This window comes from Scheffersomyces spartinae (genome assembly GCF_019049425.1).
Source record: "Scheffersomyces spartinae strain ARV_011 chromosome Unknown scaffold_16, whole genome shotgun sequence".
NCBI lineage: Eukaryota > Fungi > Ascomycota > Pichiomycetes > Serinales > Debaryomycetaceae > Lizanozyma > Lizanozyma spartinae.
The window spans coordinates 216,777-232,546 of NW_025065063.1; the positions used below are offsets into that span (position 1 = coordinate 216,777).

General features: G+C 39.0%; 5 protein-coding genes across 5 annotated transcripts; 2 read left to right on the forward strand and 3 right to left on the reverse strand.

Annotated features, from left to right (window-relative positions):
• Positions 1–445: 445 nt before the first annotated feature.
• On the forward strand, positions 446–1,948 carry ULP2 (SUMO protease; the record flags this gene model as incomplete). The annotated part of the gene is made up of 1 exon (XM_043192303.1): positions 446–1,948. The coding sequence occupies one exon, from the start codon at positions 446–448 to the stop codon at positions 1,946–1,948; it is 1,503 nt and encodes a 500-aa protein (XP_043048275.1).
• Positions 1,949–1,963: 15 nt separating this feature from the next.
• Positions 1,964–4,675, reverse strand: YME2 (mitochondrial escape protein 2; the record flags this gene model as incomplete). The annotated part of the gene is made up of 1 exon (XM_043192304.1): positions 1,964–4,675. The coding sequence occupies one exon, from the start codon at positions 4,673–4,675 to the stop codon at positions 1,964–1,966; it is 2,712 nt and encodes a 903-aa protein (XP_043048276.1).
• A 597-nt stretch (positions 4,676–5,272) lies between these two features.
• Positions 5,273–6,355, reverse strand: KQ657_001510 (uncharacterized protein; the record flags this gene model as incomplete). Its single annotated transcript, XM_043192305.1, has 1 exon — positions 5,273–6,355. One exon carries the CDS (start codon positions 6,353–6,355, stop codon positions 5,273–5,275), a length of 1,083 nt encoding a protein of 360 aa, XP_043048277.1.
• Positions 6,356–6,588: 233 nt separating this feature from the next.
• On the forward strand, positions 6,589–9,597 carry SGD1 (Sgd1p; the record flags this gene model as incomplete). The annotated part of the gene is made up of 1 exon (XM_043192306.1): positions 6,589–9,597. The coding sequence occupies one exon, from the start codon at positions 6,589–6,591 to the stop codon at positions 9,595–9,597; it is 3,009 nt and encodes a 1,002-aa protein (XP_043048278.1).
• A 60-nt stretch (positions 9,598–9,657) lies between these two features.
• SMC1 (cohesin subunit) lies at positions 9,658–15,125 on the reverse strand (the record flags this gene model as incomplete). The annotated part of the gene is made up of 3 exons (XM_043192307.1): positions 9,658–11,066; positions 11,159–11,167; positions 11,432–15,125. The coding sequence occupies 3 exons, from the start codon at positions 15,123–15,125 to the stop codon at positions 9,658–9,660; spliced, it is 5,112 nt and encodes a 1,703-aa protein (XP_043048279.1).
• Between the last annotated feature and the right edge of the window lie 645 nt (positions 15,126–15,770).

Consider the following 15,770-nt stretch of genomic DNA (forward strand, 5'->3'; position numbering starts at 1 on the left):
TGTTTATGTCCGTAGTGGCATGTACTCGGAGATAAAGTCCCTTGAAGAAGAAGAAGTAGAAGAGTGCAGAATGTTTATACTGGGGAGAATTTTTCGCTCTATATATATATGAGAATAGAGGGGTTACCCGGACACGAAATACTGGTAGTAGATTAATGTACACATTATGCGTGTAATAATTATATTACGTATGTAATGGATTGTGTGATGATATGATCATATATTATACCTTATGTGTAGCTGGTGTATGTGTGTACTACGTAAAAGTTGTAGTTGGTATAGTATGGCAAATCACGTGACACGTGACACATGATTATTACCCACGCTACCAAATCCTTCCTTAAAAAAGGTATAGTCAACTTGTAAATTCAGGCAACTACATTTCACTTGATGTCCAAGCTTCTTCTTCTTCTTCTTTTTCATTTTCGTTTGCTACTCTAATGCTATGTCATTCATAAAGGATCCATTGGTTCTGTCCCCTGGTCCACGCAATAACAAATACGTTGACTCGCACACTATTGACTTGTATAATGCTGTGTCTGATAAGGAAGATAGTGGTACCGTCAGTTTGTACCAACGAATCAGCAACAAGATACAATTCTTATTTAAGCAGCGGTTCATGAGAAATGAAGCAGAAGAAAAGGACAAAGTCAACGAACAAGTCATCGAACAGGGAGGAAAGGAAAAGGAAGACAGAGATGATGAAATAGTGGGAGAAGAAGCTGATGCCAATTTCCACCCAAAAGGTCAATCCACGTTTACAGAAGAGATGGATGCTGATGCCAGCTTAATGATCTTAGATGTGATAGAAACCAATTTCAACCACCAGAACCAAACATTAAACAAATATATTGATCAAATCCATAAAGCAAATCAACAAGACAACACCCGAACACCAGACAGTAAGCACAAAGACCACAACGATAACACCGAACAATATGGTCTTAGTTTATTACCTTCACAATTCCTTAAAGATTTGACCTCAGAATCGACAACGTATTCCTTTGGTCAATTGAATCTTGACAATGATCATAGGCCCAACCTTTTCGACATTGATGTCCATAACCTAACAACCGCTAAAAGTAGTGATAATGAAGATACTTACAAGCAAATTGTATTGCAACATTATATCCCTAGTGTTCCTCCTCCAGACAGATACTCCTTTGTTGATGAACTCTTTAAGTCGTATAATCAGGATGACATCACTGCTGAATATCGGAGACAGAAACAAGATCGTCAACATAAAATAACCCAAGAAAGAATCTCCAAAGTGTCTCAGATTCAAGACCTATCTTCCCAAGCACTATCCATTGTGAACAAACATTGGAGTTCCAATTCTTCCTCTGTGGTGGTATCAAATTATCTGATTGATATTTCCGCTCGAGATCTTCAAACCTTGAACTATGGACGATGGCTCAATGATAATATCATTGATTACTATTTCAACATGATCACCAAAGACTTACCCTCGGTATACGGTTGGACAACTCATTTCTTCACCACATTACAAGACAAGGGATATCAGGGAGTTGCCAGATGGGCCAAAAGAAGAAGAATCGATGTGACACTGAAGGATTTGATCTTGATACCAATAAACATCATGCTGACTCATTGGGCCCTTGCAACTGTCAATAATAAGTTGAAGAAGTTCCAATATTACGATTCCTTAACTTCAAGGGGGAATATACCAGCATTGAAATTAATTCGAGAATATATGATTCAAGAAGGTCAAAGATTGGCATCCAACATTGACTTTATGTCTTATGAAATGAATCCTAATCTTGAAACTCCTCAACAACGTAATGGGTTTGATTGTGGAGTCTTTACTTGCACTTGTGCCAAATTTGTTGCATTCAATAAACCATTAACTTACGGTCAAAAGGATATGAAGACTCTTCGGCGAAGAATGGCATTTGAAATCATTGAAAACAAGCTCCTAGATAAGTAATCACATCACTTCACCTCAGAACAACTTTAAAGAGAATCTTGATGATGAAGATGAAGCTTTGCAAGAAGCATCAGGGTCCAAGGCAAGAACGTCTTTGTATTCCTTTTCTAAACTTACCAATTTGTCTGTTGAAGCATCAAGCTTATCACTCAAATAATTAACACGGGTACCGAAGTTGGAAAACCCTCGTAATTTGGTCAATTCGTCTTCGATTTTGGCAACTTTAGCATTCTCAAAAGACATTAAGTTAGTGATAAATTCAGATTCATACAACTTGTACAGTGAAACATCATCAACCAAACTTGAAAAAGCAGACTTGAAAAGTGGACGTCCAATATGAATTTTCACTAAAACACCCTTGTCTCTTTCCAAAGTAATAAGATCAAACTTCTCCAAGGCAGATAGGGTTGCAATACTGGAATTGGGATTCTTAAAGAATGGACTACTCATGATTTCTCCAAATTCAATTGTATCGTTTTTAGCAAGCTTCTTCACCAAATACCATACTTGTGAAGTTGTCCATGTATTATCCGGGTTTACCTCTTGATTGGCATTTAAGAAGAAGGTTGTCACTTGCTCTGCAGCTTGGGTAACCATTTCATCAAGTGCCACATCTGGTGATTCTCCGGAATTAAGACGGCGGACATAAGCTTGTAAATCAAGCATTCTACCTCCCAAAGGTTCAACACAATCTTCCACAATATCTGGATTAACCAAGTTCTTCCCCTTCAATTGGTTCATTACAAACAGTTTAGCACTGGTGGAAGAAGCATCACTTAAAGTAATGGTCTTGAACACATTATTGGGTAAATAGGTGTTTAATCTCAGTACACTTCCAATATCACTGGTGATGAAAATAACATGAGCTAAATTTCCTTGAATCAACAGAGCACTCCATTCAGAAATCATGTTATAGATATAATCATTATCTTTGTTTGCAGATTTACCATGGAATCTGTTGATAACAATAATTGGTTTGACTTCAGGGTGCTCTCTAAGGAAAACATCTTCTCTTGAAACATCGAATTCCGGGGCTTTAAGCTCTTCAATAGAGGCTTCAGAACCAACTGGTGCAAGTGCTGGTGATGTTTCTGTTGATGATTGTCTTTTAATTCGTTTCTGCATTCTTTCAACTGCTGATTTATATTTCTTATATTCTTTACCGTTGATGTTTCTGATTGCTTGAGTGGTCAACAGGAACATATTCTTCAATTGAGTCTCTTTCGATTCACTCAACCCGGACTTTTGACCGGTTAACCCTTGAAGACCCAAATCAATGAATTGGGAAATGTTATTGGTCCAAGTAAAGAGTGGGAAATACCCCAATTGACTAGCAGTATTCTTAAGAAGTGCATTTTCAGAGCGAGACTTGACTAAAACATCACAATTGACATAAAGAATCTTTTCCTTTAATTCATTATCTGCTAATAATGTATGATCAAGCACAAACTCTTCCTTCCCAGCCCCCTTTGGACCTCTAACCACTATGAAAGTGTTGATGTTCTCCAAGATCCAGAGTTTCAATTGCTTTGATTTCTCTTCTCTTTCATTCCAAAGTGAACTTGTTTCTTCAACCATCACAGGAGTACCAGCTCTAGTAACAGATTTTTCTGTGACTTCATCACATTGCACTCCAAGCTTACGTTCAACATGTTTTTCAATGTAGTCATATCCTTCGTCAAGCCAGTTGGACAACACATAATAAGGCCACAAAAGTAGTCTGACAACATAAGTATCCTTATAGTTTCGCAAGGAGTATCTATGGGTGATCTTAGTCTCGATAAAGAACTCCCTTATAGGGTCAAAGATTAGCACCGCAAACGTTGCTAAGAGAGCCAAAATAATAGGGATGGAAATCCGTTGATGGTTAACAATGGCATCTCTAATCCAACTAACCTTTTTCATAGGTATGAATTGAATATGAAGAACGGTTTTACCCTTGTTTAATGATAACCCCGTAAGACAATTCTTAGCAGAGATCGCCGGTCTTACTCGAGTGAAAATGACTTTAGCAAATCCATCAGTGGCTGAGAACGGAACAATTTCCTGGATTGCCCCGTATCTTCTGAACAAAAGAAACAATTCTTCTTCAGTAAGGGAGGGTCCTTCAAACTTTACTTTCAATTGACTACTGGGGATTCTTCTTAAATCTTCAATCCAGGGGGTACCTTTCACGGGGAACGTCGTGGGAGATTTACTCCAAAACAACCCATTGACTCTGGCCCAGATACCCTTGGAGTTCTTCTCTTCATTGACCTTGATATTCAGCTGGATCATCCCCAAAAGCTCATCACCAGTGGTTCCTGGAGGGACGTTGAATTTGGCAAAAGCACCTCCGTCTCTTTTGAAAGGGATGAACTCCAAAATCTTGGTGCCCTGAGGTAAAGGGTTCTTCAGCGTATTGGAGATCTCCCAAAGTTTAGACTCTTGTGTCTTATCATCAAATGGCCCTCGGAATCCAGCCCATGCCAATTTGACGATGTGCTTGACAAACGTATTGGAAATCGATAAAGGATACCGGTCGTTAAAGTACACCAAGATCTCTCTTTGTTTCTGAAGATCAATGACTCCAGTGACTCCAGCAGAATTGTCGGCTTCCCCTGAATCGGTGGCTCTTTTTAAGTTCTCTATTTCTGACGAGTAGCATCTTGTCACAGGACCAGCGAAAGCAGCTCTGTTGAGTCTGAATGTCCTCAGCACAGCCGAGTGTCCAGTTCTACGTATCATTGACGGTGAATGGAACTTGTGGACAGAAAGAAACAGTGCTTGATTTAGGGGGGCAATAGTCCAACAGCAAGCTTTAATAGTTTATGTGTGACCGGAAATGCGGTCGGAAAGAGACCTGAAAATACCCCGGAATTCAATCTCGGAAGTACACTTGGTAAGTACACTTGGTAAAAAATGATATACTCCAGTTACATAGTATTGTTCTTGCTTTTCAGCATAGGTTTTACAGTGTACATGTACCAGTCTAATTATCCTGACAGCGACAGCTGCCAGTTCCATCCTCATAGCGTAACGATATTTCCTTGTGTTACTGGAGAATAGAAGCCAAATTAGCGGTGGACGTTTCGTTCTAGGCTTCGCTTTGAATCCCCATACCACCGAAGAAATAGGTATAGGGATCTTCGAAGAGGCCATCTTTGGTCTACATCGGTTTGGTAAAGATGTGAATCGTTTATTATGGTATACTCGGTTCAAAGAGGAAAAGAGCAAGAGTGGTAAAGAAAAAAATTTCAGTGTGCCTCTTTTAAAGTGGTGATGATCCCGGTTCAATGTGCGGGTAACCCCAGGCTACTAAGTACAAATATATTACTATATAAATTAATCTACATTGGAGGAGATAACTCCATTCTTAATGAAATCTGAAGTCTTCAATGGTCTCACGGGAAGCTCTTCAACATCACATGTGAGCTTTCCTTCCTTATAGTCGTAGTGTTCCCGAATATATTCTCTTACTGGCAATATAGCTGCTTCACGACACATTTCTCTCAAGTCCGAGCCACTAAATCCTTGAGTTTGTTCCACAATATATTCCAAATCAAATTCATATTCATCAAGTTTGGAATCTTTAAGAATTTTGGTTAGTATTGATCTTCTTTGTCCAGAATTTGGTTTTCCTATAGCAAACGTTTTAGGCATTCTTCTTAAAAATGCTTCATCAATATCATTCTTTCTATTGGTAGCCCCTAACACCATCACTCTTCCATTGGATCTTAAACCATCCCATAAAGTCATGAATTCTGCCTTCAACATAGCACTAACTTCATGGTCTGATGATGACCGGTCTCTTAAAAACGAATCAATCTCATCAATAAACACAATACATGGTTGTAACTTATTTGCAAGCGAGAATATGGCATCAGTGATCTTATTGGATTCTCCATACCATTTATCCATAACGGTGGACATTCTAATCAGAAGAAAGAATGCTCCACTCTCTTTAGCAATGGCTTTAGCCAACATGGTCTTACCACATCCTGGAGGTCCATAGAATAAAACACCTTTGGGGGATCGTATCAAGTCCAGATGAACTTCAAACAATTCAGGCGTGGTTAATGGTAAGATAACAGCTTCTCTTAGTTCATCAACAATGTCTTGTAATCCTCCAATGTCGTCAAAAGTAACACTGATTTCTTCAGGTGTAACAAGTGAACTCAATAAAGCTTTTTCGTATTGATTGAAGTTGACCTCCTTCAAATGAGGATTCCCTACTTGTAACCGTTTCAAGATCCCCTTCAGTTTCTTTTCGTTATCTTTGTTCTTAACAGTGCTATCCACATAATCATTGAGTAAACTGTGTACAATGTAATACATGGAGAGACCAGCACCGGCAAGGATGAAAATGTCTCCGAGCAACTTCAAGTCCACCTTAAACTTCCCTATATCAATCTTAAATCTATTCATGTTGTCTGTAGTTGGAAGAAGAAAATTATAATTGATCTTGTTGCACATATGACCCTCGGTATACCATTCCTTATTTATGCTTGAAGGCAACTATTACGTAAGCTATGCTGATTACGTAATCAATTCCTCAAGATTAGGTAAGCGGGCTCATCTTCATTCTTGCGATGGGCATATTGATACGCATCTATAATAGTCTCCACTATCCACAATTCAATGCATAATTATCGACTCCAATGAGTAGAGGGAACGGTGATAATGATAAACATGGGATCCGAATTCCGGGGGTCATGTTAGACCGGATTAAAAGGGAAGATGGTGAAGAGGAAGACTCGAGATTTCAGCCAACCTCATCTCATAATGGGAAGAAGAGAAAGCAAGGTCCAACATTATCACGGAAGGAGAAGAGGAAACAAGAAAGAGAGTCAAAGAAACAAAAAAGAAGTCAGGGTAAACAAAAGTCTCTAGTTACCCCAACGAAAGGAAGGGGCTCTGCTGAAGTGTTAAATAAGAAGACATTGGTAAAGAAGACATCTGTGACGACATCAGGGAAAAAGTCTGTAAAGTTTGAAGATGAAGACCATGAAGACAACCACGAAGAAGACCCCTTGGCCCAATTGGCAAAGTTAAAGACTAAAAAGAACGCCAATGGTATCAGAGTTGTTAAACAGAGTGAATTGGATGTTGAAGATTTTGAAGTTGACAGTGAAGACTTTGGTGACGATTTCGATGAAGACTTTGATGACAGCTTTAATGACGGCGATGATGCTTCAGATCCTTTGACTGCACTAGCTAATTTAAAAGGTAAGAAGTCCAGTGCTGAAGTCCGAATTGTTAAGGAAGGTGATATTTCAGATAATAGTTCTAAGGATGGCGTTGAAGATTCAATGGATGGTTTTGATGACGAATATGACAATACTTCTGATCCTTTGGCATTACTTGCTGCAATGAAGAAGGGTAAGAAATCAAGTTCAGAAGATGTTAGAGTCGTTAAAGAGGAAGACTTGGACGATGACTCACTTGATGAAGATGATTCTGTTAATAGTGATTCCATGGATGATAAAGAAGGTGACTCTGATTTTGAAGGATTTGGAAGCAATGATGAAACTGAAGCCAACCCACTCGAACAGTTGAAGAAACTCAAGGAGCAAAAGAATACTAAACCCAAGAAACAAGATGCAGTCAAGTTTGAAATAACTCCGGATCAAAGGGAGTTGATGAGACGAGATGAAGACGATATGGAATATTATGCAAAGAAACTTGGTCTCAAAAAAGGGAAGAAAGATACTTTGAAGAAAATTGATGACGATGATATTCTTGGTGGGTTGCTTGATGGGTTAGACTTTGACTATCTTGAATATGATGAAGCTGAAGATGAACAAAAAGAACAGGATGAACTGCTTGATGAAGAGGATGAACTGCTTGACGATGATGATGACGATGACACTCGTAGAGTCAAAGAGAATCCGTATGTGGCACCTTCACAAGATGGTAACTCAGCAGAAACCGATGAGGACGGAAGTTCTGCCCGTTCCAGATACATACCGCCTGCACTTCGGCGGAAAATGGCATTAGAAGGGCAAGGTGACAGTGAAGAAGTTATCCAACTAAAAAAAGCCATTAAAGGTCCTTTAAATAAACTTTCAGAGGCTAACCTTGCAAATGTAATTGGCGATATTAATGCCTTGTATTTATCCAACCCAAGACAAACCGTCAACGAGATCCTAACTGCTGCCATCTTAGACAGTATCATCCTGCAATCCAGATTATTGGACATGTTTGTATATCTACAGGCTGCACTTATAGCCAGTATCACCAAACTACAGGGAGTTGACTTTGGAGCCTATTTCATCCAGACCATAGTTGAAAAGTATGATTTGACCAAAACAGACTCTTCTAAAACAAAGGAGACTCTAAACTTGATTTCCCTCTTATCATCGGTGTTTATGTTCCAGGTGATTCTGTCGAGATTGCTCTACGACATCATCAAGGAATTGATTGAACAGTTGGACGAACGGAATGCCGAACTCTTGCTCAAGATATTGAGAGTGGCAGGGACACAAATGAGATCTGATGACCCCACGGCACTAAAAGAGATCATCTTACTTATCAATAAGAAACAGGCACTGATGAATGATGACATTTCCACTAGAACATCGTTCCTTCTTGAAACCATCACCAACTTGAAGAACAACAAGTTAAGGACTGACGACAACACCATCAAGTTAATCTCTCGAATCAAGAAGACCATCTCTTCTCTTGGCCATGATTCGGACCCCATCCAAGTCAACGTGGACGACATCAGAAATGTTGACTCCAGAGGTAAATGGTGGTTGGTGGGGTCTGCCTGGAAGGGGCATGTCAACGACAATGTTGCAGCAAAAGATGATACTAACATCAATGAGACTGCAATCAACGATGCCTTGGACTCAGCTGAACCCAATTGGATGGAACTTGCTCGTTCACAGAGAATGAACACCGACATCAGAAGGGCAATCTTCATCTCCATCATGTCGGCGAACGACTTTGTTGATGCTATGACCAAACTCGACAAGCTTGGGTTAAAGAGAGCTCAAGAACGGGAGATCCCTCGGGTCTTGGTCCATTGCACTGGTCTAGAACCGGCCTGGAACCCATACTACGGCATTTTGGCGTCCAAATTGTGTGACAGTCACTCGTACAGAAAGACGTTCCAGTTTATGCTTTGGGATGTGATCAAGGAATATGACACGTCACATGGTGGCAACAACTCTGATAATGAAGACGAAGACTTTTTGGGGTTTGATTATTCAGAAGACGACGAGGACATCAAACTTCGGAGAATTCTTAATTTGGGTAGGTTTTTTGGGTTTTTGTTTGCACGTGGCTCCTTGTCACTACACGTGTTGAGAACAGTCAACTACTTGACTCTTAGTGGTGACAGTCTTTTGTTCCATGAAGTTTTGATGGTGAGTTTCTTGGATAATGTTGCAAAAATGTCGCAGATCAATTCTGTGGGGTCTGGTATCGGAAAAATGTCGTCTTCCTCAGATCAAAGATACTCCGATGCGACATTAATTGATAGACTCTTAAAGGCTAAAGAACAGCCAGCACTCTTACGAGGTTTGCAACGGTTCTTGGAAACCAAAGTGGTCAAGAGTGATGTCATCAATGGGAAGAAGCAAAAGAAACGTATTGAGTGGGGGGTTAGGGCCCTGACAGACATTATTGATGAATTATTACGACACTCCAAAGATAACTTCTGAAAACATGCGACATCATACGTCCTATATTACTTAATCTAGCACTATATATCAATATACACATTAGACTAATTCTAGCACTGCAATGGTTTCCACGTGCTTGGTCTGAGGGAAGAAATCAAACCCTACAACGCTCTTCAATCGATAATTAGGTGCAAGCTTATAAAACATAGCAACATCTCTGGCTTGGGTAAAGACATTGCAGCTAATGTACACTACCAACTTTGGTTGGAACTCTTTGATTTGCTTCAAGAAGGCTTCGTCACTGCCCTTTCTAGACGGGTCCATGATCACCACTGAGTCTTCACCTTTAACATTTGCCGCTACAAAGTCAGGGTTTTTAAACATCTCATGGGCATCTCCAGCAATGAAATGCACTCTGTGTTCTAGACCATTCAACCGGGCATTTCTATTGGCATATTCCACTGGTTCAGTTGCAATTTCAATGCCATAAACCTTCTCAATGACGTTACTATTGGCTAGACTAATTCCAAAGAACCCAGAGCCACAATAAGTATCGATCAAGTACTTGAATTGGCCATCGGCAATTTGAGCCTTGATGTACTCGAGAACCAATGGTAAGATGGAAGCATTGTTCTGGAAGAAATGATGGTTTCTGAATTGGAATACTGTATCATTAATTACTTCAGTTACCCACCCTTTAGGATCTTGCTGACATATTTCTGTTGCTGTGCCACTGTCAAAGTTGATATCAAAACTTCGTCTGAAACAAAGAGCAGACCCTTTTGTAGTACTATCTTTATCATTGAGAATCCTGGCCTTGGTAATTTGAAATGCCTCGTTGATTACTGGCACGGCAATATCACATTGGTCAATGTCAACTGTCCCTTTCCATGAATGAACATTGTTAAATCCAATAGCATCTATTGAAGACGAATGGGGTGTAAGTTTGGTACGATATCCATACTTCAAAGGTGACCCAATAACTTGACCAATAATGCCATCATCATCTAAAGTTAACTCAGGATGGAAATAACTATATGCCTTCTTGATTATATTCCTCTTATATTCAAGTTGATCTTCATACGAAAGCATCTGCAATTGACAACCAGCACATTCTTTGAATTTACCACAGAGCACCAACAGGTCGTTTCTATTGGGTGATTCTACATCGACACTTTCAACTACTCCTTCAATATAATTGGTAAAGTGTCTACGAAGAGATACAGTGACAATATCACCTGGTATAGCTTTGGGGATTATAACAAGTGCATACTCGGAGGAAGTCTCGGCAGAATACTCAGAAGCATAACTGGTATCGGATTTGGATATTATTGCAATACCTTCGCCTTCGGATGTTAAATATATGATCTCTACTTGAGGTATAGTCACTTTAGGTGAGCTTTTGGCATATGCGAATGTTTGGATTAACTGCGTGGAGTTTTGGATTTGATCAATGGTTACACTCAGATTATGTTTGAGGTTATATGTTTCCAAGGCATCTCTTATCTCTAGTTGTCTTATCAGCTCTCGGGAACAACTGCCTAAAGCATCCTTCTTCGAAACGTTGATTTGAAATGGTAGCTGTGATTTCTTCCTATACCGACTTCTTCTAGTGGCATTGAGGTAGCTGGTATTCGCAAAGAATCTCTGTGGTTGGTGTCTGCTTATGCATGTGGTCCCTATACTAGCACGTGATGCTGTCGATAGTATTCGTTGCATGATGAAGAGGGTATATTTGATGTCATCTCATCTCATCGCGGATTTCTCCACAAATCGTATCAGATACGGTCTGTATGCAGTCTATACCGTATAACCATACTTGTAATATGACTTAGTTATAGCAGACCTTAAACAGCGGAGGCCTCGGCATAACTCGTTAGATCCACGGTGAGCGTCTTGGAACTATTCTCTGTTTGGTCTCTATAAATACCAACCAAAGAATCAGAAAGCTCATACAATGAATTCTTCAATGATATAACAATGAATTGAAGTTCAGGACTTGAATACTTCTGAATATAAGAGCCAAGCTTCTCCACATTAGCATTATCTAAAGCAGCATCAACTTCATCCAAGACGAAAAATGGTGAGGGAACATATGATTGAATGGCAAATAATAATGCTAATGCAGCCATAGACTTTTCACCACCAGAAAGTAGTTCCATCTCTTTAAATCTCTTGTTGGGTGGCATAGCATGGTACCTAATACCATGATTATAAGGCTCATCTTCATCTTCTAAAGTCAAATATGCTGAACCCACTGTTTGATTTAATGACCCTGAAGTTGAAGATCTGGTAAGTTCTTCATATATATTGCTAATTCTTTCAGAAACATGTTTGAAAGCCTTCATAAAAAGATCATGTCTTTGTTGCTTAACATCATTGAATCTCTCTAATATTTGGCTCTCTTCGTGTCTAGCATTGGTATAGTCTTTCTCAAATGATAATAACTTCTTCTCGGCATCTTTAAGTCTTTCCACAGCATTTACATTGGGAGTTAATTTCTCCAATTGTTCAATTATATCTTGTTGTCTTGCATTCAATTCACCTTCAATCCGGCTATTGAATGTTCTTTTATATTTGGGTTCCAACATTTCATAATCAATTTCAATTGCATATATCTCTTGAGTCAAGTCTTCGCTATTCTCTCCAAGAGTAATGGATTCAAGTAGCCCCTTCTTCAATGGAATATTCACATTATCTATCTTGCAGTTCTTTAAAAGACTGGCCCTATCCATATCCACATTATTTAACACTTCTTCCATAGACACAATCTTTTTACTTAAACCATTCAACTCAGATTCAACTGCTTGCTTATTACTTTCAAGATGTTTAATGTATTTCATTGATTCCTTAAGTTGTTTATCAACTTTCTTCCGTTCACCTTTATTGACTTCTAATTCGGCTTCAAGATTATCAATTTTATCATAGAGTTGTCTGTTCTCCTCATCTTGCTTCAAGATATCATTCTGTAAATCTTCAATTTCAGTCTCAACAGCTTTCTTTCTATTCGTGGTTTCTTCCAATCTTTCCTCTTCAAACGCAACAGTACTCCTCAATGACATTATAGCTCGGGTGAACTTTGATTTTTCTCTTTCCCGTGTTCTCAAACTTGACCCATATAAGTTCTCATAATCTTCAATAGACTCCAACTTATTATATGTGCAAAAGTCACCATAAACTGTGCTTTGAAGTCGCTTCATTTCCTCCTCAACACCACCAATCTTGGAATCTATTTGTATAATTTCCAATTCTCGTTCTTTGACCTTTTGAACCAATTCCTTTATCGATTGTTTCTCATATTCTGCTTCATCGTATCTTTCTTTGATTATTCTCTTTTGATTTGTTATTTGATTCTTCATGGCCAAAACCTGAGTATCTAGTCCATTGATTTCATCAGCAATTGAATTTATATCCAATTCACGAGGACTTGAACTGTTCAACTTATTTAATTTGGCCATAAGTTCATCCTTTTTGTCAGATAATTTATTCCATTTCCTCTTATCCCAAGTCTTAACAGCTGTTTGCTTCTTATCACTAATACCACCTGACATTAAACCTGATTTGTGGATCACAGAACCATCAAGACACACTAACTTGCTATCAATTGAAGGATATTTAGAACTCCATTTTAACTCTCTTGCCAATACAATATTATCCACCACTAAAGTATTGCCAAATATATAAGCAAATGCGGCTGCCAATGCTTGATCGTACTCAACAATATCAATACATGGTCTAGCTCCATTATGTAAATGTCTTAAGGAATGTAAGTTCAGTGACTCTGTGGTTACTACGGAATCAAGTGGAATAAATGTAGCCACTCCTGACCTTCTATCCTTTAGAATTTCTATGCATTTATGAGCTATTTCTGTGGATTCAACAATAATTGAATCCAGATGTTGGCCTAATGCTACCAGAAGTGCAATATCATCATTCTGTTTGATAGGATGGACCAAATCATAAACTAAACCTTTAACTGCATCATTAGGAAATAATCTCTTTAATAAAAGGACATTTTCTCGTAATCTTTTTTGCTTTTTGGATTCTCTTTCTTCGGAAGATAATTCGTCCATTTCAACCAAAATATCTCTCAATTTGGAATTCAAGGCCAACTCTTCATATTTAGATTCTTCCTTCAGTTGAATTAATTTTGTTCTTTGTTGACTCTTCAATTCTATGGAGGCTTCAGTGGCTTTTAAGTCTTCTTCAGTGGAATTCAATTGGATTTGTAAATCATTTTCAATTATAAATTCCAAATCCGAAAGTCGTTGTTCCCTATTGGTTTTTTGATTGGCGAAACTGTTAATTATTGCTTCCACAGAATCCTTTTCATTGACCAAAACAGCAAACTTTTGCTCAAATTCAGAACCTCCTCGGGCCAAGTATTCGTTTCTCAATTGCTTATACTGTTGATGAGCTTCCAGAGATATACTTTGACTGGTGCTTGAAGTTGATTTTTCCAATTTCCTTATGAAGTCCTTTTGGAAAGCTTCTGTTTCCTTCAATTGTTTCTTAACAACAGCCACTATTCTTTCTTGCTTCACAATATCGGAGCTAAGAATGGTTATTTTAGATTTCAATGCCTTTATTTTGGCTTCAGTGGCCCTTTTATTGGCTTGAAGTGGGATACATTCACGTTTCAAGTCTTCAATTTTCTCTGCCAATGAATCGATATGGTCATCCTCCTTTTTGGCCAGTAATGCAGAATCTGTATATTTAGAAACTTCGTTATTGTAAACCTTTTCTTCTACAGTCAACTGGTGAGTCAACTTTTCAACTTGTTGGTTCATCAGATCCAATTGGTCTACAAGATCAAAATGACGTTTCTCGTTATGGTACGCCTTGTATAAGGCAATGATCTTGATGATATCGAGTTTCTGTTTGATTTTCTCTTCAAAAAGTCGTTGTTCTGACATTTGATTTTCATACTGTTTGGACTCATCTTTGATGACTCTTCTACGGGAAAGGACCTGCAACAACTTCTCATGAGCAACATCATACTCTTGTTTCAAGTCATCGTAGCTTCTGGAAAGTTCATTGGAGCCACTGATGGTCTCAAAAAGTTGACTAAGCTCTCGTGGAGATTGTGAAGCTATCAGCTCAACGTCACCTTGAAACACCAAGAAGTTCCGGGCTTTTATAAGGATGTTTTCGTTCTTTAGCACCGTGGAGTAATGTAACGCAGTGACAATCTGATCATTAATCCGATATTCACTCGTGCCACTAAGTCCGATACTCCGTTGAAGATTCAACAATTCGCCGTCTGACCTCTCATATACACACAACACATGTGCCCGTGTCGGATCGATATCGTCGACATTATCCTCAGAATCGCCAAGATTATTATCAGCTGTTTTCCTGCCTCGGTAGATTAAGTCTTTCAAGTTGGACGACCGTAAGTGAGTCGTCTTGACTCCAAGCACAAACGATATGGCATCCATCATATTGGATTTGCCTGATCCATTGGGGCCAATGATCGACGTGAAACATGACGTCCCAAACCCGATCCGGTTCACACCTCGGTACGACTTGAAGTTGAAGAGTTCGAGCCCAATGATACGTCCCATTGTGGTGAGGGAAGAAGAAGTAGTAGTGACTAAATATGGTGTAAACATTGAAACGCGTCTATATGAGGCATAAGTCATGTGGTATAAATCACGTGACTATCGTCAGGGCGATTTGTTCAAAGGGAATGTTGGTCCGTGTTTTTGAAGATACACAATGGGAAAGACAGGTGGTCGTCCTGATAAGAAAGAATGGCACACTCGCCTCACAGCAGTTACAGTGATGCCCATCTATAGGAGATTAGGACTTGCGCAAGGTCTCTGTGTTCAATTAGAGAAGAAGAGTGTGGGAGGAGCATAAGATAGGAATAATCTTGATGATGAAACCGATGCATTTGATATGAGGTATATGAGATACAGCTTTGAAGCCTCTAAAGCGTAGCAGAAAAGACAAGCACTGCTGTAACCTAATCATATATATAGTTAGCAACTGTGATAATCCAGACCATCTCCTCAAATTCCACTTCAACATCCCCAGAGCCCGGAACTGAGTCCTGTTGTTGCCAAGTTATCACTGGAAATTGTTGTAACTTTAGTATGATATCTACTAGGAGTGTTTGGTGATGTAGTCTACTTTTGTTGAATGTTTGCATGACTTTAAGGCGCCCTGGGTGTACTCATTTGCAAATACATGTTTTGCTCTAGTAA